Source organism: Galeopterus variegatus, unplaced genomic scaffold (genome assembly GCF_000696425.1).
Source record: "Galeopterus variegatus unplaced genomic scaffold, G_variegatus-3.0.2 Scaffold1761, whole genome shotgun sequence".
Lineage (NCBI taxonomy): Eukaryota > Metazoa > Chordata > Mammalia > Dermoptera > Cynocephalidae > Galeopterus > Galeopterus variegatus.
This window is the reverse complement of record NW_007727872.1, coordinates 152,431-176,809: the sequence shown is the minus strand read 5'-3', so window position 1 is coordinate 176,809 and position 24,379 is coordinate 152,431. Positions and strand designations below refer to the sequence as shown.

Below are 24,379 nucleotides of genomic sequence, written 5' to 3'. Positions count from 1 at the left end.
GCAGTTTCATCTATTTCTAAGTTCTTATTTCTTATTTTCAAAATTCAAAATGACTATGACTAGGGCCAAACCCGTGGCTCACTCGGGAGAGTGAGGAGCTAGGAGCGCGGCGGCGCTGGGAGCGCTGAGGCGGCGGGTTCGGATCCTATATAAGGATGGCCAGTGCGCTCACTGGCTGAGCATGGTGCGGGCGACACCAAGCCAAGGGTTACGATCCCCTTATCGGTCACAAAAATAAAATAAAATAAAATAAAATGACTATGACTAAAATTTAAAAAATAAATGTCTTATCACCAACTCTAAAACAATTATTCACCAAATTTTCACCTATGTATCTTCTACATAAATAAATGAACCTTTCATCATTCTCTGTTTAAAGTACTATCAACCAATCCTGCACTAATTCCTCTCAGCAGCCTGGCTCTGGCCACCCCCTGCTAAAAGCTCAGTCCCAGAATCCCCTTGCCATCACAGAGATGTGAACAGCTTGATTCTAGCCACCAACTAGGTCACTTTGGAGAAAGTGTCTTACCTGCTCCTCTGACAGTTGGGATATGTGATTCACAGCAGCGTAGGACTCAATTTTGGGGTTAAAATGGTTGATGATGGCTCTGAAACAAAGAATTAACATTAATACAGTACCAGCTGGAAGAAGATAAATCAGTTAAAAATAAGGATTGAGTATCCTCTGGTTTAGAGTACTAGAGCATGGGAGTAATTGTCAGAGAGTAACTGTCCTCTTATTGAACACGAGGAGGGGATGAACTGAAAATTCTGAAATGGGAAGAGTTTAATAATTTATTAGAGAATAGAATCAAGCATCTCTGCTCTGCAAATGAACCAAGGAGAAAAACCCACAGCCAAACAAACAAAAAAATCCCAAGTCCTTTAGACAAGAAACAGGACCGGGGGTAAAGGGGGTGGGAGGGTGGCTGTCCACTAGGGGGCTCTGGTGTTTCAATCAGAAAGAAAAGTAGTCTGCTCTGATTCAGGACAACTGGGCACTCAGTAAAGATGGGCCAAGATGCAGGCTAAATACCGCCCCCCAAAGAAACTGAGCTTCATCAAAGCCTAGAAGCAATCTTCATATTTGTTAGTAAATAGTTTCAAACCAAAATTTTATTTCCAGCCATTCAAACCAAAATCTGAGCATCATTTTTATTTTTAAACACCCCCTCTCCATCACTCACTTACATCCAAGGTCACCAAGTCTTATCAAATCTACTTCTTAAAATGTCTGAAATAAATAAATTTCCCTGAAACTAATACCTTGGTACAGGCCCTTGTTATTTCTTTCCTGGTGTGGCAGAAAGAGCACAGGCTTTAGATCTAGGTTTGACATAAGTCCATACTGATATAAATAAATGATTAAATTAAATAGAGAAAAGACAAATATTTTCTTATAGAACAATTCTGAATAATATGTATAGGTACTCCACCCCACAGGAGGTAGAGTCTAATTCCAACCCTCACTAAGGATGGGCTAGATTTAGTGACTTACTTCCAAAAATAGAGTAGCAAAAGGGAAAAACAGTAACTTTACAGTAAAGAAAGCTGGCAAACACTACCTTAACAAAGTGATGAAGGTTATCATCACCAGTGATGTCACGTGCATATCATGTAACCCCTGACATAATCTGATGAGAAGGGCACTATAACCTCTGTTGTATTCGTCTGAAAGCCCATAACCCAAGTCTAATCGTAAAACAAAACAAAACAAACAAACAAAAAACCTCAGACAAACCCAGACTGGGGACATTCTACAGGATACCTGGCGAGTACTCCTTAAAACCGTAAAGGTCATGGAAAAAAAGACTTGAGAAATTGTCAACAGATCAAGGGGATACTAGGGAGACATGAAAACTAAATGTAGTATGGTAGCCAGGATTGAACCCTGGAACAGAAAGAGGAAATTAATGGATAAACTGGTGAAATCTAAATAAAATATGGAGTTCAGTTAATAGTAAGTACCAATGCTAGTTTCTTAGTGTTGATAAATGTACTATGGTAATGTAAGATGGGGGAAACTAGGCTCGGGGTATACAAAACTCTGAGTATATCTATCTCTGTATTTTCTTTCTCTAAATCTAAAATTATTCCAAAATTAAAAAGTTTATTAAAATGTGTGCATGTTTGAGATAGTATAACAGAGAATATTTTCCTTTAATATAGTTTATTGATAGTAAAGAATTATAGAACCATTTCAGGTAATAAAATCATCAGCCAGAGCTTAAGAAAAAATAATGATTTGGAATGCTGGTTTGACCACTCATTATTCTGACTGATTTTTGGCAGGTTATATATCTCGCCAGAGCAAAAAAGTGGGAATAATAATACCTACTTCAACACTTAGCACAGTGCCTGGGAGTAGTACATTGTAGGCATACCATAGTGTTTGTTGAAAGAGTGAAAAAAATCTTAGAGGGTTCTTGCAACATTTGCACAATTCTATAACATAAATATATAACATTTATATTATATATAATACAAACCTGGAAAAAAGAATGCCAAACTTCTAGCACAATGCCTGGCACACAGCTGGTGCTCTATAAATATTCAACAATGAATAAATCAAATAGGATAGAAAAGGGTCAGGAGCAAGAGGAGAGTTCTGATAACTTATTTTTCCAGGGACTACCAAGAGGAACAGAGACAATATCTGCTAGTTAAGGTTGTGGTATGGTCTGAATCCAAAGTGGGAAAGAATTTTGTGACCAAGTCTGGGTCAAATATTTTTCTTACTCAGAGGGTGAGGTTCAAGGATATTGGCAGGGATGAGCCCAGCCCAGAATCAGAAGAGAAAATCAGAAACCTAAATCCAATGAGAAGATAGGGGAAGGAGGTTCAGAGAGGAACTAAGAATCCGACCAAACCTAACAGAGGTACCAATTTAAAGTTAACTCGGGGTAGAGTCTGAGTCATTAGGCTCTAGCATCCAAGACCAAAAGGACTGAAGGAAAGGAATTATAGTATTCAAATCAACCTACTACCATCAGACCTGAGTCATCTTTGGAAAAAGAACCTGTATTCTGTAAATGCATCCATTTCATGCTTTTATAGGTTAGTTTATTTGTTTTTCATGTTTTCCTTAAATTTCTTAGTAAAAGTTCTTTGAAAAAATGTTTGGAAAAAATATTGTTTCATCTGAACTATGGGTTTTTAAAAATTTTGTTTTGGTTTCTGGCCTAGGTTTGGAGATCAGACCTCCAAGTATACTAGTGTCTGTCTGAGTAGAATAGTAGCAGTCACTGGGGCCCAGCTGGCAACACAGGGGAACTGGTGAGGTTAGGCAATGAAATAATCCCTGGGAATGAAGAGCTGAGGATGTAATTCTGTGCCCTTTCTACCAGAATAGTTCTCTCACCAGGAAAGAAATCAAGGAAGGAAGAAAAGGAGAGAGAAAGGAGAAAGGGAAGGAGGAAAGGAAAGAGGGAAGAAAGACAGGGGGGAGAGTCGGCTAGGAGGGGTGAGGGAGAGAAAGGAAAATCTGGAAAATATCAAAAAATACATTTATTACCTTCTGTTCTCACCATTATAATTATCAAATGTCAACTGGGTCTATGGATGTCCTGTTCTTGATATTGTTGGGCATATATGCTGATATATAGCTTGGGCAAACTCATTCTGAGGGCATGACAGATTTGCTACTCTGGAAGTATATACTTGGAATGAAGATAAAATCATCTTCCAACCTGCTCTGAGACATTATCCTCCCAGAGCTTCATATCTGAGCAGGTGATTAAAGTCTCTCCCCAGGCAGGGAAACCAGGCTAAGTCAACCCAAACTGAATGACACATGCCTTTGCAGTGACTGAAGTACTTAGCTTCTCTGTCCCCAGGAAATCTGATGGCTACTTGGGCTCACCTGGATTATGATTCCACACTATCCCACCTTGCCATGGCTCCAGAAGAGGACTCAAACTGACTAGCTCTCAGTGGGAGAAAGATGAGATATCAGATTTACAGGTAAAGGAGGAGTCTCTCTCTCTTTTTCAGGCTTTCTTTCTCACTGATATCACTTAAAAAAGGATTTAGTACTCTCTTTTCTAAACATATAGGGAGGGAGGTCCTGAGAGATTCTAACAGTAGCACTCTCTTATTTTTACTGATCCAAACCTGACAGGCAGCAAGTATCCAGTACTGCAGTCTAAGATTTGAGTCTTCTGGCAAAGAAGAAATGGCACTTTTTTTCTAACCAAAGATGAATGAGCAAAATATAAGTTCAACTCCCTCTCCACCCATTCCATCCAAACCTACACCCTCCAAAAAGTGTAGGGTTCAGAGAAGGTGAAAACTGTAAGCAGGACACAGGTACCTAGCCCCTGACTAGCCTGGTAGAGAATGAGGCTGAGTAAGGAAAGAAGGTAACTGAAGAAACCAGAGAGAGGAGTGTCTTGCAGGAGCAGGAGCAGGAGGCTATGGCAGGCTAGATCTAGATATCCCTGCTAGGTTTGTATTAGATTGTGATGGAGAGAGTGTTTGTGTGCCCTTCAAATTCACAAGTTGAAGACCTAACCCCCAATGGCTGTATTTGGCAATAGGACCTTTATGGAAATAATTAAGGTTAAATGAGGTCATAAGTGTGAGGCCCCTGATCCAATAGGATTAGTGTCCTTATGAGAAGAAACACCAGAAAGCTCACTTGCTCTATCTCTGACATGTGAAGGCACAATGACAAGACAGCCATCTGCAAGCCAGGAAAGAGAACTCTCTCCAGAAACCAATCCTGTTAGAACTTGATCTGGTACTTCTATCCTCTAGAACTGTGAAAAAATACATTTTTGTTTTTCAAGCTACATAGTCTATGGTATTTTGTGGGGCCGGCCCGTGGCTCACTCGGGAGAGTGCGGTGCTGATAACACCAAGGCCCCGGGTTCGGATCCCACATAGGGATGGCCGGTTCACTCACTGGCTGAGCGTGGTGCTGACACCACCAAGTCAAGGGTTAAGATCCCCTTACCAGTCATCTTTTTAAAAAATAAAAAAAATAAAAAATAAAAAGTTGACATAGTCTATGGTATTTTGTTATGGTAGCCCAAGCAGGTTAATACATAGATGTTTTGCTCTCCGTAGGAACCCGGGTATGGAGGCAAAGCAAATCCCAAGAGTCAGCCTTTAGCAAAGTAGTAGAGCAGACAAAGTCTGCTTCTCATCTTGCAATGACTTCCTGTCTTTGTGTCCTTTACATTATGAGTTAGTTTTCTTCTCTCCTAGAAGAGGATCATTCTGAAGTTCCTATGCTTACAAACGTTTGAATCACAAATGCAACAAATGTAGCCACAAGGGTTATATGCTTCTCAGGCAGAGTGGACCTGATCTTTTGGGCTTTACTAGGTGAGAAACACAGACTTTAGTAAAGAGAAACCTTGCAGGGGTTTTTGAGTGGCCTGTGCCAAAGAGAGGACACACATACTGGACAGAGACAATGTCTGAACAGACAACAGGGTGCACAGCACTGCAGAGGCTCCATACATGGCAAAGAAACAGGCCCCTTTCTTTCCCTTTTATTTGGCATCTTGAGATTGGTTTTCATCTAATCTCAGCCCTTCACGTATTTAAACAAAACCTAGCTTATGCCAGCCAAAAGCTTTCAAGCTAAAGAGTAACGTGGAATAGAGGACTTGAAAGGAAGAGAAAGAGTAGGAAGCAGAGGAAGGTTTGAGTGGACAATGAATGAGAAACAATAGCCATTATGAAAGATTAAGGCTTCCCTTGACAAAGGTGGCAAGACAATTACACAGGGAAAGAACAGCCTTTTCAAAAAATGGTGCTGGGACAATTGGATGTCTACATGCGAAAGAATAAAGTTGGATTCTTTCCTCACAAAGACAAAAATTATCTCAAAATGGATCATAGATCTAAATGCAAGATCTAAAAACTACAAAATTCTTAGAAGAAAACACAGGAGTAAAGTTCATGATCTTAGATTAGGCAATGGGAAATGCAAATCAAAACCACACTGAGATACCACTTCACACCCACTAAGTTAGCAATAATAAAAAAGACAGTAAATGTTGACAGGGATGTGGAGAAATTGGAACCTTCATACATTGCTGCTGGGATTGTAAAATGGTGCAGCTACTTTGGAAAGTAACTTGGCAGTTCTTCAAATCTTAAACATACAGTTACCATAAGACCCAGAAATTCCACTCTTAGGTATATACTCAAATGAATAAAAACATATATCCACACAAAAACTTGTACACAAATGCTCATAGCAGCATTACTCTTAATAGCCAAAGCATGGAAACAACCCAAATGTCCATCAACTGAGGAATGAACAACCAAATTTGGTGTAGTTATAATGGAATATTATTCAGCCATAATAAGGAATGAAGTACTGGTACATGCTACAACATGGATGAACCTTGAAAACATTATGTTAAGTGAAAGAAGCCAGATACAAAAGGCTACATATTGTATTATTCCATTTACAGGAAAGGTTCAGAATAGGCAAATCTGTAGAGACAGAAAATAGATGAGTAGTTGATTAGGACTGGAAAAAAGCTAGGGAGGAATGGGGAGTGACTGCTGATGGGTACAGCGTTTCTTTCAGGGGAAACAAAATATTCTTCTTCTCTCTCTTTTTTTTTTTTTTAAAAGATGACCAGTAAGAGGATCTTACCCCTTTACTTGGTGTTGTCAGCACCTCGCTCTCCCAAGTGAGCTAACTGGCCATCCCTATATAATCCAAACCTGTGGCCTTGGTGTTATCAGCACCATACTCTCCCGAGTGAGCCACGGGCTGGCCCTGGAAGCAAAATATTCTAAAATTAGATTATAGCAATGGTTGCACAACATTGTAATTATACTAAAAAACAATGACTCGTACACTTTAAATGGGTGAGCTGTATCATATGTGAATGATTAAGGCCTCCTTGACCTTAGTAGTTCTTGAGCAGGCTGCTTTCCCCAACCAATTCCACATGGAATTCACAGATCTCAGGGTGATTCACTCACCAAGAGAACTTTTCTAAAGCTTCCATATGCTAGCAGTACTGGTGGCAAGAGGAAAAGGAGCTCAGTGGGCCACTGCCTATTTTGTAAATTACAGCAGATGGAGTTTGAGAAGCTTCTGGAGAGAGAGGCCTCTGTGGTGCAATACCACAAAAGGTAGCAGAGATGTGAGTGAGACTGGCACTGGAAGGCACATGTGCAGGGAGGACCAACCCTACCTGGAGATGAGAAAAGTTTAACTCCTGGTAATATACATGATATCCTTAAAGTAAAAGTTCTGTATTTGGCAAAGGATGTCAACTTTTGGCTGTTCATATAGAATGTCAGGGATAGAGCTGGTAGGTGAGAAGGAAGGTTCTCATGTTCTCAACACCCTTGATCATTTTTTTTTTGAGTGATGGTTGGAGCTGCCCACATTATTCAGAGAGAGCCAACCATCTAGAACTAGGAAGAGGATTTAAAGAAATACAGGTAATAAAGTCCAAGGCAAGGGAAAGCAGAGTGGAAGGTAGAACTTAGTGAGAAAAGGGAATACAATTTCCAACCAAACCTCCGGCTTTCCTGAAACTGGGACTAAAAGCTCCATGAGAGCAGGTACCAAATTTATTTTGCTTACTAACATATTCCCAGGCCTGTAGCAAAATGCATGGTACTCCAAGAGATTCAATTTTTAAAACAGAATGAATAAATGAAAGTCTAGGAAGGTTTTTGTCCAGTCTCATCACCAGTAAGCTTTTGACCACCAGCTATTCTCCTAAAGTATAAAAATAACAATAAAAATATCTTATCCCCATCTGGGAGAAAAGGTGGCTCAGACATGAACAACCGTCCTCCAAAGAAAAATAAAAGTTGTCACTGAAGACAGTAAAGCTTTTTCTTCCTCTTAAGTCATACCAGGAGGCTAAAGGAAAGTTTTCCAGCATTTCTTATTAAAGTAATCTACTATCTTCTAAAAGTGAGCCTAGGTTTTTGTTTGCTTGTCTAGGGGCAGAAAGGATGAGGTGAGGAGTGGGGATAGTGTGTTATATTCTGGTATTGTGCCTCCTAATGTTACTGAATTAGAAAGTCCCAAAGGGGAAGGGGGAAAAAAACAGACAATGTCATAAAGGGAAATTTCTAAAGTCAGCTACAGTGAGGGATGGCTCTGAGCCCAATGCACCTTTAAGGGCAGGAATCTGGGCCACCCTCCAATGCAACTGTCAACTTCTGACTGTTGAAGACAGGGGTCACTTATAAAGACCGACGCAAAATGAAGTTAGACAGATGGAACAGCAAGGCTGAGCAGCAAACTGGCTGGGGATTTCTTGGTCCATTTTTAACTTATTCTCTCTGACTCATGACTGTGCAAAGCAGCGCTCTTTTCCCAAGTGCTGGGTGGCTGATGGCTGAGACACAGAGTTAATGCCCAGCTTACCCAAGACATGCATGGAAATGTTACTTAATGATATAGCTTAAGAGAAAATGTGGGTTCTTTCTCATATCCAGTATGATCTAAAGCAAATCCTCCAAAGATGCAATTTCCCACGATCTCAGCTATGTCCCATGGACAGAAGCATCTACGGGTCTTTTATGAAACAATAAATAAATGTTTCATCCAGAAGCCCAGAACATGGTGATTGTTTCATTCCTGAGATACCTGGAGGAAGCAGGCTGTCTGTAAAAGCTGCTATGTAAATCCTTCAGGCAGAAAGAAGAAAAATAGGCAGAGATTGTTTACAGGAAAAGCTTCTGTAGCTCTCATTCCAAGGAAGAAGGAAACATAACTGCTATTCTAAACATCGTATATACTGGGAGACTCTTAAACATTTTACCCTTAAATTATTCCTATAAGGCTATCACATTTACATTAAAAAGTCTGATTATGGGTGAGTATCTAAAGCTTGGTAAGAAATTTGAATCTTAAGCGCCAACCTCCTAAGAGCTATAGCCCTGTATTTTCAAATCCTTGCTAAACATGTATAGCTGGATGTCTCACTTTTGTTTAGCTGGTTATTTTCACATGGAATGCTACTTCTCTTCACCACTGAAAAGCCTAAGTTTTATTTTTCCTTGAAGGCCCAGTTAAAATACCACTGCTTCCCTGAACAACATGGTACATGGAAAAAGAAAGACTTTAGAGAGGAAGTAGACCTGAGTTAAAATCCTGATTCCTCCACTTATTATCTGTGTGACTTTGGACAAGAGACCAACCTCTCTTTTCCTTTCTAAAACTTTCCTCCATGTTTTCCTGTCCACCTAACTTGCCCTAAAGGGATTTTTTTTTTTTTGACACACCTTCTCTTTTTCTAGACCAGTCCAGTGATATACTACATAATGTACTACAGAGTATATTCTCAGGTATCTGGGGAATAAGGACAAGAAAACCGTCATAATTATAATTGCTTTTATATGGAAAACCTTCGAACATACCTTCAAACCTTCAAAAGCCAGGTAAAAGACTGGCTTCTCAGAAGTGGTGAAAGTGAGACTGAGTGGTATGTGCCAATGGTTAAAATGGTTTATCTGAGGATGAGTTATTTAATTTTAAACTAACATTTCTTTTCACCGTCAGAATTGCTTCACACACTTCCATTTCATGCAGTAATAAGCTTCCTTCTTCATGGAGTCGATGAATCTTCAGCCCATCCAATTCAACAACAACAAAAAAAGCAATTTCGCTTGATGCCTGTTAACAGCAGTGCATTACAAGCCTCAGAGACTCTGCTAATTAACATTAAACAAAATAAAACTTCAAATAAGAATACCTTCTAACCTTTTCACTTTGAAACTATCTAATCAAAACTTCAGTAACTGACCTGGTCGGGTTATCCTTCTAACTAGTCCCCTAAGTACTAGGTCCTTAACACTTCCATGCTAATTATGCTCCTCCTTATACTATGTCCCTGTGGTCATTCTTTTCAAGACCAAAGACACACACAAAAAATAAAACCTTACCATAGGGGGCATTTTGACAACCAACAGGAAGGATGAGCTTCTGCTCAGTGCATCTAGTTGCTTGCTTTACCCAATGACTCAATTATGTAAATTGGCCTAAGGGTAATCACTAAAGATAACTTGATTTTTTGTACATATAAATTTATCAGTTGAAGGAAATGGAACATAGAATGTGTATCACTGACTACAGTTATAATGATAACCCTACCATGTCAGTTGCTGAGGGTTACCTTAAGTAATCCTCATACTTTAACCTGGGGAATGATTTGAACCAGCATTCCTCTTGATTTCTAGGTGAGAAACACGTGTCACACTAGGTAAGTTATTCACCTATTCACTACATTTTCATCCAGGCTCTGTATTAGGCAAATGAAGATTCACAATTCTTTAAACTGAAGGGAAACAGGAGAGGGTTAATATGTATGAAATGTACATGACATTGCCTCATTTTCTGAAGCTGTGTGCAAGACTAGGCATTTTGGCAGTTTGGGTTTTCTACCTTTATGCGTGATTTGGCCCAATGTAGGTTTCCACCTCATCATCTGCTGGAAATTAAGCAATTGGTTATACCTACTTTGCTTGAATAATGAACTAATTTCTAGTTACTGTGGCCACAAACCAACTAAGATGGGATGGGCTAAATTATCTCCTCTAACACTGCCATAGGAAAAAAATGAAATTTCTTCCTGCTTTGGAGGCCAGCCTGACAAAGTATTTTTTCATTGTTTCACATTTGTGTGTTTACAATGAGTAACGTTTTTCACTGTTTCCACAATCATAATGAATATGAATGTGGAAGGGAAGAATGAACCACAGGAGTTGAAAGAACCACAAAAGTCAAAAGCACCATCTACATTTCCATAAAAGGCATCACTTAATCCATTTCCCTTAGAAATGTCTACTTTTTATTAAATCTTTCTCTCAATAAATGAACAGAGGTTCTAAAACTTTCCAAAAGATAAAACACCTACAAGATTAACCTATCCCTGCTCAGATCCATTACTCTATGTTTCAGATTCCCTTATTTTCTTTTTAGTGGCAGGTCAGGAGCTGCTGGCAGAGTTCCTGGGGCTATGGAGTGAAAACCTTTGATAACCTTTGGAATTGGTTTGACCCTGGGTTTCGTATCTCCAGAAGCAAGGACCCCTACACTTCAGAAACATCTAGTGAATATAAAGGAATAAAATAGGCCATGTGAAAATGTATATTAGATTTCTGACACTCTTCAGGACACAAGAAAATCCTAATACACACATGGAAGGAATTCTGAAGCAGTGGAGATCAGCTCAAAACCCCAAGAAGTTATCTAATTTTAATTAACGGCAATCATTCCAATCCCTTGAATATGACTCAAGAACTTTTTAAAAACTGGCATGAGGCAAAAAACCTGAAATATTTTAATTACACCTCATTCCCATTAGCCCAATTAATTTATTATAAGACATTTAGTTTTTAAGTATGGAGAGGGCAGAAAAATGAGCAATTTAACTTTTTTCCTATTATTTCAAAAACAGGCAGAAATTATTTTAGTGGATCACATGCTAGACTGGGGAGGGAGGGAAATATTCTGTGGATCCCTTACCAGTTAGAGAAAAAGAGGCACATGAATCCCAAACTAAATTAGAAGAGCCACACATATACCTCACTGGGGAGAGGAGGAGTAAGGATCTTATGTGCTCAAAGGAGGAAGAAGGCTGTCAAGATTTCTGAGTGGTCCAGTGTGGGCCATATGGATCCTATACTAGATAGGAGTGGTCTTGATGTTCATGCACAGTAGAGATGGGATGGTGGGACATATGGATTGTGTACTGGTTTTCAAGTACTCCAAATAAAGAATGAAATTAAAAGACATGGAATGAGGTTTGTACTCCATCCCATGGGGACCTTTTAGAACTCCTCAGGAAAGGCAATCAGGGAGTCTGCCAAAGTAATTAAGCAAGCAAACATTTACCATAAAGCCCACATCACTTAAGTGAACAGAGATGAATCTTATTACAGTGCACTGTCAGCTCTGGGCCTGCAGGTGCTAACCACCGAGATGTGGTGTTACTCGGCCCTGGTTGCTCACTCACCTGCCCACTGTGACAGAAAGCTTTGCCTTTCTTGTCAGCTCTGCAAAAGCAGGCTGCTTTCACCTGCTCTGGCAGTGACTTATGTTGCTTTCAGAGAGACCCTGGGTGTAGATACTGGGGGCAGGTGGTGGGGCTTGCTAGAGAAAGAAGCTTTGAGAGGTAGAGAGGGATGGGTGTGGAAGAAAGTGGGGAGCAGGGGAGCAGTTCCATTACTAAGGTAAAGAGAATAGGGCAGTTTAGTAAATCAAGAAGAAAACGAAGAATAAACAAGCTGCCCAAGAATTGAACCATTCTGCTTAAGTGAAGATGATAGCCAGCCTCTCTCTCTCTCTCTCTCTCTCTCTCTTAAAACTTATTGCAATATACTCTCTCCTCAGGAAACTTATTGCAATATACTCACTCCTCAGGAAAAAAAAAAATTTTCCAAGCAATGTTGCTTTACCAATGTTAATGGCAGTCAAAATCCGCTTTATTAATGAGTTAGCGCCAAAGCTCAAGGGTCAGATTTTCTCAACAACATAATCAGTATTTATTATTTAACAAAGTCCACTGTTTGGTAGAGGAAATGAATATTTACCAATTATCCTAAGATTTACGAATGGCACCTGGAGCACCTTTTTGCCCTATTCCTTCCTGCAAATAATTTTGAGAGTCAAAATGAAAGCTCCAAACTAACTAAATGCCAACCTATAAAAGTCAGAGACCCTGGGCCGGCCCGGTGGCGCACTGGATAGTGCGCCGCTTGGGAAGCGCAGCAGCGCTCCTGCCCGAGGGTTTGGATCCCACATGCAGACCGGTTCCCGCTCACTGGCTGAGCGAGGCGCGGGAGCAACACCGAGGGTTGCGATCCCGTTGCCGGTCCCCGGTCCAGTACGGGGGCAACACTGAGGGTTGCGATCCGTGGCCGGACACAGAAAAAGACAAAAAAAAAAAAAAAGTCAGAGACCCAGAGAGCTATTATTCAACAGAAACCCTTATAAGGGTAAGGCTGTAAGAGTAGCTATGAAAACAAATTCAAAAATCTTGAATTTAAACATTTTAAAAGCTCATCAGGGACCTTATGTCTACCACTCAGAGGAGTAGATAAAAATAGAAGTGAGTAAGGCCCTGTGTCCAGAAACCAATAAATCTCTAACTCATTACAGAGAGGAGACCCTAAAGATATTGCTGGGAGACAGACATGACCAGCCAATTGAAGAAATGCCATGGACTGGGCTTGTGACTGAAACTGATGTTGATGTCCTTACAGCACATGCAGGCACAGGCACTCATACATGCACACTTCTCTCTAGGCCTAGAACAAGAGCAACAAAGAATTGTGGTAGAAAGTAAATTGCAACCTTACTTTCTACCACAGCTCTTTGTCTGCAACAGGGCCTACAGTTTTCCTTACAATCAAAGGCAGTGGGAGGTGGGGAAAGGAGGGGAAACTAGATAACTACTACATACTCAGAACCAAGCAGTGCTGCCCAGGAGAGGACTTAATGGGAGAATAAATTTGGGGCCCGATTTTTTGACAAGCATCTCCAGTAACAGCTAGTAAAGCAGGGGGTGAGAGCCAGCTCTAAACATTCATCACAATAGTGCAAAAAGATGAAGGTCTTTAGGGGAGAGTCTGTGAAATTCCACAGCAAGAAAATGAAGCCTGTGGGGAGGGTGAGGCGGTTGGCTCTGGCAGATTGTCTCTACAGGAGGCTGGGTATAATTGTTTTATGCTAGCTAAGAGGTTATTAGCTGCTTTCTCTCCAATATACCAGAAAGAGTGGTAAGTTTTTCCCCTCCTGAAAAGTGATGCTACCAAAAGGAGAAATTTAGTTTTAAAATGATTACAGAACTTTGTTTACCTTTTTAGCACATTGTAGAAAGAGAACTTCTATATTTTTCCTCCTCCTTTACTCCGCAAATTTACAGTTTTCTCATATAGTTAGGGTATTTGAAGCTAAGGATTTGTCAGCACTGCCCGTGACTCTTGGTATTTCAGTTTGACAAACATCTCAATACCTACTACGTGCGGACACTATGCTAGGCAATAGGGTAGGTGAATAAAATATAGAAAAGACACACACCACAGACAATTTCATTATGATATGGTATGGTCTAAGACAGACAAAGGATAGAAAAAGGGTATCATGGGAGTACAGAGGAGGTACTTAGTCGACCTGGGGGCTTAGGATAGGCATTCTGAAGGATAGGCTTGAGTAGTCTTGAAATATGAATTAGTTTAATCAGACAAGGAAAGGTGAGAATGTGCTGGCACACTTTCTTACAGGGATGGAGACTAATACTCAACTTTTACTAAATTAAACAAAAGAAACCTTACTAGTTAAATTAAGTTTATGCATTCAATAAACAGCCAATTTTTTCCAGTAAATCAAAGAGAAAAGTTATAAGTGCCTTTCCCAGGACTTCATTTTAAATCTTTTCCAGCTAAGGAGAGCAGGACAACCTTTGTGAAAGCCACGAGACCTTTGCCTGTTGGGGTCCTGTTTGCACCTGTTTGCTCAATGCTGGCTCAAAGATGCTCACAGAGACAGACTAGGACAGGTTCTGTATCTCCTTTCCTCTAAACTAAATGTAAACACAAAGCAATTTTTGAAGTTGAAGGAAGGCCTTTCAGTCTCATAGGGGAGTGAATGGATCTCAGCTGTGCTGTGCCCGCCCACTGCAGTGTGTCAGCCTCCAGCTGGTAATGCAGCTGCTTCACTTAAAGCCACACTGAAGTCTCTAGTCTCTGATCTCCACCAAACAATGAAGAGACTAAATAGCTCTGCTTTGCAGCTGCCAACATTCATAAGTGTTTCCTTGGTTCTCTTTTGGCTTATAAGACAATAATATACATTTGGGAAGGTCCTCAACGAGAAACATAAAAGAGAACCTTTAACCACATGAAGAGCCTGAGCAAACACCTTACTGCCAAGACCAGTAAGGCATCGTATCTCCTACACCAGTAGCATGTTAAACAGCATCAGGACACACACAGATTCCTTCAGCAGGGCCTCTCTCTAGTTACAAAAATGACAGCAACCCACCACTCGGCCAATGAGAAGGTTTTTTTAGGGCATTCTTAAAATCACTTATAATTCAGTGAATATGCAAAGATAAAAATAGCATTAATTGTCTTGACTTTTTTCTTTAAAAAAAAAACACAAAACAATGCATAATGCTATCAATAATTCACCTCAAAGTGGCTTTAGTTGTTTCAAAGCCCCATTTTGGATAATTAAAACCTTTCGGCTATCCTCTTGTTACTCTAGAGAGAATTTGAAGTAAGTAAATTCTACTGTGTTGGGATAAACTATTCAGTTAATGATTGAAAAAGGAAACCCTCTGGTAACAATTCCAAAGCATACTTCCTGGCTATACTAAGTTAATCCAAGAGCTATCAAGACTGTATTTCCTATTGTCTATTAAGATCTGAAGCAGACTTTTATAATGGGGCTCCACAGACACATTTAGGGAACACAATCAGAGGGGGAGCCCTATAAGCACTTCTTCAGCATCTCAATATCCACTTCCCTGGCTTAGAGTTTCAGGTCAGGTGATGATTCTGTAAGACAGTGATGGCAACATAAAGGCCTTGGAAGATGAAACCACTCATTCCAGATGAAACCACTCATTCCAGTCATCCATTCATTCACTCGACATTTATTGTGCTATACACTGTGATAGGGGCAGAGATCACAGAAGTGAAAAAAAAGCATGGTCCCTGTCCTTAGGAACTCACCATTTAGTGACAGACAGACCTGTAAACAACCATACCACATTGTGATAAATGCTGTAAGAGAGAAACTACAAAGTCCTGGGCAATGAGTGTGAATCATTCTGCCTCAAAGAATCCAGGAAGCTTTCAAGGAAGGTGACATTTGAGCTAAATTTTGAAGCATAAATAGGATTTGCTAGATGAAAAGAGAAGTGGGAAGACATTCTAGGTAAAAACATGTGCACAGAGGTATGAAATTTGAGACTCTGTGACTAAGTCTAATTTGGCCATATCTCTGGCTAGTTAAGAGACTGATAGCAAATAAAACTAGAAAGGTAGGCTGGGATCAAGGCGTCATGCAAAAAAATTTGGATATTATCCTATCCCTATCAATGATGAGGAATCAAGCAAGATTTAAAATCCAGTGGTTTTGCTAATGAAATATTTCAGATGTACAAAAACGTGCAGAGAAGAACATATTGAATGCCTGTGCACCCACCATCTAACTGAAGAAAGCCTTATGACTACCTTTCAAATCTTCCACGCAATCCCCTTTTTCTGGGGCAGCTGGCCAGTATGGGGATCTGAACCCTTGGACTTGGTTTTCATGTACCCCTTTTTTACTGCACATCTGAACCTCTAGTCCCAACAGTAAACATTCCCCTGAATTTGGTATTTATCATTCTTTTATAAAGCTTTATTCTTTTACTAAATATGAATGTGTCTATAAATGAAATATATATCTTTTTGTGTGTTTTTAAGCTTCCTGTGCACATTGTCTTACATTCTGCAACTTACTTTTTTTATTCAATATTATATTTATAAGGTTTATGTTGATTTGTGTAGCTCTAGATCATTTCAGTGCTGTAAAATATTGTTGTGTAAATATACCACAATCCATTCTCCTGATAGAAATATAGGTGGTTTTCAATTTTTTTGGTATTATGAACAATACTGCAATAGTTCTCATTTATACTTGTTTGGGAACATTCCTCAAGGAAATATACCTAGGAATGAGATTACTGGGTCATAAGGTTTGGGTAACTTTGACTTTACTAGATATTGCCAAACTGCCCTCAAAGTGATACTAACAACATATACTCCCACCCACAGTGTAAAGACCTACACTTCTAAAATCCAACTCTTAATTTCTCACTCATAACTGGAAGCTGAATCCATAAATAAAACAAATGAACAATAAAGAGAGACAGAGTAAAAGAAAGAAAGAAACAACAATCACAGTAATACATTGAACTTTTAGAAAACTAAAGGTGGAAAAGGGGAAAGGAAGGGGAAAGGGAGGGGGGCTAATGAGGAATTGGTCAACAGACATAAAGAATGATTGCAGGGCCGGCCCGTGGCTCACTCGGTAGAGTGCGGTGCTGATAACACCAAGGCCCCGGGTTCGGATCCCATATAGGGATGGCCGGTTCGCTCACTGGCTGAGCGTGGTGCTGACAACACCAAGTCAAGGGTTAAGATCCCCTTACCGGTCATCTTTTAAAAAAAAAAAAAAAAAAGAATGATTGCATATTGTAATGATGAATAAGCTAACTATACTGATCTAACCACCACACATTCTACATAATTATTGAAAGTCAATGTTGTACCCCACATGTATAAAAATAAAATAATAAAAAATAAAATAAAAATTCACAAATTTAAAAAATAAAATAAAATAAAATAAAATAATAAAATCCAGCTCTAGTGACTGAATAAACTGAATAGTGGCCACTATAAGGGAAAGTCTTTAGGCAGAAAGAACAGTAAGGAGGCTCTTGTAACATAAGAGGTTATGAGATCCTATACAAAAATGGCAGCTGTAGGAACGAAGAGGAAGAATTTACTTGAGAAATATTTAGAAGGTAGAGCTGAAAGAACCTACTGACTGGGTGATGGAGAGGGAAGAAACTAAAGCAACTATGACATTTTCTACGTGAGGCAACTGAACAGATGTTGAGACCTTTAACTGAGACAGTAAACATAAGAGGAAACAGTTCCTAAATTGTGAGGGCAAGGCAATGTCATATTTTTTAGAATGTCAAGTTTGAGGTACTTGTGGGGCTTCTAGGGAGAGCATGAAGTTCAAAAGGGAAGACCATGCTGGTGGTAAAAACTGTGAAGCTTGTTCACTTAGGGAGCAACAAAGAATCAGATATGTAGGTTCAAAACAGTTAAAGACAAAATAAAGAGAACAACAGCACTTTCTACCAGTTATCACTAGTTTCTCTATTTGAGGAAAACATAGTTATATGCCCCATCATACAAGGTACCCTCCCCTTGATAATTCTATAACTCCAAATCTGACTTTCTAGAATAAACCCTTCAGTTTAGGATGAAGGAAGTGGGGATGAAAGAAGACAGTTTCATAACACTAGACGTCAGAGAGCTAGCTACCAAGCTGTACTTTAAATGTCTACCAAAGGGGAGAAGAACTGACATCCTATTTGACAAAAGAAGTAAGACATGGTCCCCTTAAGTGTATCCTACTCAGAGACACTTAAACATTTCTGGGCTGCCCATTTAGCTCAGTTGGTTAGAGTGCTGTGTTATAACACCAAGGGCAAGTGGTTCAGATCCCCACACTGGCCAGCTGCAAAACAACAATAACAAAAAACATTTCTATAATTTGCTATATTTTGAACTCCTTGCTCTGCTACATCTATAGAAAGGTTCTTTTTAAGTAAGAAGGAAGTATTTACTGAGAAGTTATGGTGAATACTTCTTCATTCTCTTCCTAATTTCAACGAAGTGAGAACAGAATCTCAGGAACTGAGACAACAGTTTTGATCCTGCAGTTTCATCTTAGTGGTATACAGAAGTAGTTGGGAATCTATTGTACCACCAGTGTCAGGCCTGTTTTTCAGCAGTAACTGATCTTGGAAAATGCAAGGTTAAGAACCCAAAGTTATATTCTAATAAATCTATTTGTTGATCTATTTTTATAAATCAAGTAGAGGGAAACAGCAGCTGTAGGAGCCAGGCTAAATCTGGCTCATATGCCACACTTCAAACGCTAAGGTATGTAAGGAGTCAATATCCCCACCCTCTGCCCTACAGTGTGAGGACTTTTTTAGCCCACCCATCATGTCCCGTTTTTCTAGACCTGTTACATAGCCACTAGCCATGTGTAGCTACTGAGCACTTGAAATGTGGTTAGTACAACTGAGGAACTAAATTTTTTATTTTATTAACTTATATTTTAAAAACTAAAACAGCATAAGATATGTTCCATTAAATACAACTTCATTGTTTTGGTAGGACTGCATTTGACTTTAACCACTGTACTATCTAAGATACTGTGGTATTACAGTACACGTTGGACAAGTGTGTCAATTCTAGTATTCCATGTAAACACATCACTAATCTAGTTGATACCAATGGATTGATTCAGTTGAAATGACTTTCTACATATGCAGTATGTAGAATGTACAGCAATCCCCCTTATCCACAGTTTCACTTTCTGTAGTTTCAGTTACCTGTGGTCAGCCACGTTCCAAAAATATTAAATGGAAAATTCCAGAAATAATTTATAGATTTTAAATTGTGCGACATTCTGAGTGGTGTGATGAAATTTTGCACCTTTCCAGCTCCGTTCCAGCCAGGATGTGAATCATCTTTTTGCCCAGCATATCCACACTGTATATACCACCTGCCTGATAGTCACATAGTAGCCATCTTGTCAGATCGACTGCCTCTGTATTGCTGTGCTTGTTTCAAGTAACTCTTATTTTCCTTAACAATGGCCCCAAAGAGCAAGAGTAGTGACACTAGCAATCCAGATATGCCAAAGAGAAGTTGTAAAATGCTTCCTTTAAGTGAAAAGGTGAAAGTTCTTGACTTAAGGTAAGAAAAAAAATCATATACTGAGGTTGCTAATATCTACAGTAAGAATGAATCTTCTATCTGAGAAATTGTGAAGAACGAAAAATAAATTCATGCTAGTTTAGCTGTCATACCTCAAACTGCAAAAGTTACAGCCACAATGAGTGATAAGTGCTTAGTTAACGTGGAAAAGACATTAAATTTGTGGGCGAAAGACATGAACAGAAATGTCCTCTGACTGACAGCAATTGGATTCGGTATGGTTTCAGGCATCTACTGGGGATCTTGGAACATATCCCCCATGGATGGGGGGAGGACAACTGTAATGTATTTATTAATATTTTATGCAATAGCATGAATTACAGCAGGGTTTCACAACCTCAGCACTACTGACATTTTGGGCTAGATAATTTATTGTTGGGGGCTGTCCTGGGCATTGTAAAATGTTTAGCGGCATCACCGGCTTCTACTCATTAGATGCCAGCAGCACATCCTCCACCCCCCAAATTGTGACAACTGAAACATTCCAAATGTCCCCCAAAGGCAAAATCACATCAGCTGAGAACAACTGAGTTACAGTGAGGCTTACATTATTGTTTTAACTATAATTAAATTGTCTCTAGTTTTAAAAAGTATGGAAAGATTTTTAAGTCTAGAATGAAGGCATACTATTGATGCAGAACTGAGTGGAGATGCAAAAGACTGTACTATGTCCAGAGAGTTAAAAAAGAAAAAAGTCTGGAAGAAGGTATGTTCCAAGTCTCACGATGATCGGTAACTGCAATTTGCTTCGGCAGGTCAAAATGAAAAGGCTGTTCCGTAAAAAACATTTCAAGATAATAATAAAGTGAACAATATTAAACATTTTCAACAAATATGAAGTGAATTTAATAAAAAGTTTCTTCTTAACATTTAAACATTAAAAATTTTTTTAAAAACAATTTTTTTTTCCTGACTGGTAAGGGGATCACAACCCTCGACACGGTGTGGTCCACACCACGCTCAGCCATTGAGTGCACCGGCCATCCCTATATAGGATCCGAACCCACGGCCTAGGCGCTGCTAGCGCTGCACTCTCCCGAGTGAGCCATGGGGCCAGCCCTAAACATTAAAACTTAATTTAAGAATAGGTTGTCTGAAATCAGAATTAAATGTCCAACAAAAATGTCGATTATTTTTAACAGGATCTGAGCTTATATCTTTGATCACTACAACCATTTTTAGATGGCCAAAGAAATTATTTCAGTTGTGGACATTTTGTCAGAAAATTATAAGGAAAAGACTAAAAAAGGACACTTAATAAAAAATGAAAGAACCTCAATCAAGCCACTGAACAACTGCCCATAAAATATAAGAAATTTCTAACAATATCAAAGATCAACTGATTAAAAAATTTTTAATTGCAAAAACTGTTCTTCAAATTCTTTAGATTTAGATAAAAACTGCCCAGTTAATACTTTGGGTACATTTTGTCTCAAAAAATGCCCAAATATACAAATAAATTTTGAGAATTCACAGCCTAAAAACCTGAACTCAAAGCATAAATGTTTTTGAATCTTTTACATCTGTCAATGAATTTGCTTATATTTAGTCATTTAAAAAACTTTTTATCACAATGAATGGTACCCTATGTCATTAGATCAAAGATTCAGATTTATTGGAATTTTAAAACAAGATTGACGTTTCTCTTATGCTTCATTCAACTGCATATGTACCAATATTAAAAACATTTGTTGGGGCCGGCCCGTGGCTCACTTGGGAGAGTGTGGTGCTGATAACACCAAGGCCACAGGTTCGGATCCCTATATGGGGATGGCCACTTAGCTCACTTGGGAGAGCGAGGTGTTGACAACACCAAGTCAAGGGTTAAGATTCCCTTACCAGTCATCTTTAAAATAAATATATTTTAAAAATATATATCTGTGCACAGTGTTCTAAAGCATACTCTATGAAAAGCGTCATGAATGCAGGTGCTAAAATCATTTGCTATATATCTGTGAATGTTATGAATGTTGCCAATTTATGGAATGGTTGAAATAATTAGAAAACAATGAATTTAAGGAATCTAAGTTCTTTGCCAATGATCATTGGTTGAGTTGCGGAAAAGAGTAGAAAGATTTGCTGTACTGTTAATTCCAACTCAAGATCTTCTTGAAATAAAAGGAATGCCTTCCAAATATTCAATAATCAAAGAAATAATTCAACCTCCAGAGCTTTTCTCACCTGTACCATGAATTTTATTTTCTTTTTTTTGCTGGCCAGTAACAGGGATTGAATCCCCTACCTTGGTGTTATCAGCATCATGCTCTAACAACTGAGCTATACTTGATCTCAGCCAAAAGGCTGAGAAGTGCTAAGGCTTTATTTTACTTTTTTTGGTTTTGGTGACTGGCCAGTACAGAGATCAAACCCTGGACCTTGGTGATATCAGCACCACATTCTAACCAACTAAGCTAACTAGCCAGCTTGAATTTGATACTGACACAAGAATTAGTAAATTTACTTAACCTGGACAGATAGATGTGGCTTTGAAACTGATATGCTTTTGCTTCAAAGTCAAATGAATTGTAAAAAAAGATGAATCAGTTTTATCAATGTGGATGCAAATATTAAAGGAAAATAATTTTTAGATATTTAGTTCAGTTACTGGAAAACTTTGAAGTATGTTTGAAATAACGAGTATATGAGTACTTTTTCAACTGTAATTTTTATAAAATCCAAATATAGATCGATTCAGTGATAAAGAAAATTTATCATCTGAATTGACATATGCTGTAAATGTAAAATATCCACTTTACTGCAAAGACTTAGTATAAAAAAGAATGGAAAATATCTCATTAGTAATGTTTTATATTGATGATATGTTAGAATAACAATATTTTGGGTAGACTGGGTTAAATAACACCTATTTAAATTAATTTCACCTGTTTGAAAATAAAGTTATATGTAGCTCACGATATGTTAGTATTGAACCATGCTGTCTAGACCGTGTTGCAAATATTTCCCCTCTAACTGGTCTATCTGCTCTTCCTGTGGCTTATACTTCAATGCAGGAAACCATTGCAATGATCGGGACCTGGTAAGTCAAAAACACAAGAGGCTGAATTTTTTTCAAAATGCCCAGTCCTTGGTGAATAAATGCTGTCTTTGACTGACTATCAATGACACTAGAAGGAAAAGTTGAAATTGAACCTGACCTTCATCCTTGTAATTTACTACCAAAGGAGAACAAGCTTCTCCCTTCTGTTTTCAACACCTGTTGTCTGATAATCTAGCTTCCCCAAGTACAGCCTTTTAGCCTTGAACTGGGAGAATAAATATTAAAGTTAAGCACTCAGACTGTGTTCTTTGCCACCATTCACCATCTACATGCTGCATTCTTGAAAGAAGAGCCTGAAATCTTGAGGTTAAATACCAGAGGAATGATTTCCTCACCATTTAGGTCAAGCCCAAGTCCACGTACATATATTCACACATATAATAAGACACCGATTCTTTTTTTTTTTTTTTGGTAATAAATGAGAATCTGATCAAAGTAATAGATCCAGTCCTCACAAAATGAGTGTGTACACACAGTTTTGGGTATAATTTCAGGGGATTTATAACTCTAAAGGCTGTCTATGGGCACCAGATTAGAATTCTCTGCTCTGCTGTTAAAAATAATGAAATCTTCCTAGTAAAAGGAACCAGGGCTCAGTGAGGAAATGGTTGATTCCAAGTATGCAGCAGAAAATGAAGAAGATAATCCTGGAACATCTTGGGCCAGAAAGCAAGAAGACTAACAAAGACTACTGAAGTCTTGTCAAAAAGATACAGAATCAGGCCGGCCCGTGGCTCACTCGGTAGAGTGCGGTGCTGATAACACCAAGGCCACGGGTTCGGATCCTATATAGGGATGGCCGGTTTGCTCACTGGCTGAGCGTGGTGCTGACAACACCAAGCCAAGGGTTGAGATCCCGTTACTGGTCATCTTAAAAAAAAAGATACAGAATCCAGCATGTTCATCTATGAATGTCCAAAGAGGACAAATTGAGCACCACACTAATAAACAGAAATACATTAAATATATAAAATGCTATGAGTTCATACTGTTGCTAAAAACAGAGAAAAAATTCATTAGATACAATTTCTGATTGTTCATTGCTAGCATATATAAATACAATAGATTTTTGTACATTGAACTTATATCCTACAGCCTTGCTAAGTTCATTTAATCTACTAGCTTTTTTGTAGGGACCATCAGGTTTTCTACATAGACAATCATGTTGTCTGCAAGTAAAACAGTTTATGTCTTCCTTTCCAATCTAGACACCTTTTATTTATTTTTCTTGCCTGATTGTACTGTCTAGAACGTCCAGCATAAAGCTGTAAAGAGGGGTTGAGGACAGATATCCATCTTACTTCTGATCTTAGGGGAAAGCATTCAGTTATAAATGCCCTTTAACAGGTTGAGGAAGCTCTCTTTTATTCCTAGAATGCTGACAATGTTTATGATGAATAGATGTTGGATTCTGAATTTCCCAGATGACTGATGAACAAAACGCCCCAAACAAAACACACTTCCATATGTACATATTATTTCTGGAAGGATACCCAAGATGGGGGAAAAATTCTTGCTCTAGGAGAAAGCTCTTGCTGGAAAGGACAGACAGAGGAAGCATATCAGTCTTGACCAGAGTCAAAAGCCTCCAGACTCTGGTGGGCAAATGTCATCAGCAGGCCTATTTGGTTTAGTGCTTAAAGAGGCTTCCTCCTTCCTGGAGCTGCCATTACTGTACAGAAGGGAGGGAATACTTCAGAAATCTCCAGGAGCAAATAATAGGTGGTAAGCAGTAGTCTGTCATCTACTGGAGCTTTTCAAAGGAGCTGTAGTGGGAGCACAGCTACCCTG

The 24,379-nt window shown here is 38.9% G+C and overlaps 1 protein-coding gene across 3 annotated transcripts in view; it reads right to left on the bottom strand.

Moving 5' to 3' along the window:
- LOC103595409 (chromosome unknown open reading frame, human C10orf76) overlaps positions 1–24,379 on the bottom strand; it is a 181,202-nt gene that overhangs the window by 34,477 nt on the left and 122,346 nt on the right. For all 3 annotated transcript variants that reach the window (XM_008578802.1, XM_008578805.1, XM_008578803.1), the window contains one exon: positions 533–611. In XM_008578802.1, the coding sequence (XP_008577024.1) occupies positions 533–611 (79 nt within the window). The remainder of the gene's footprint in view (positions 1–532; positions 612–24,379) is intronic.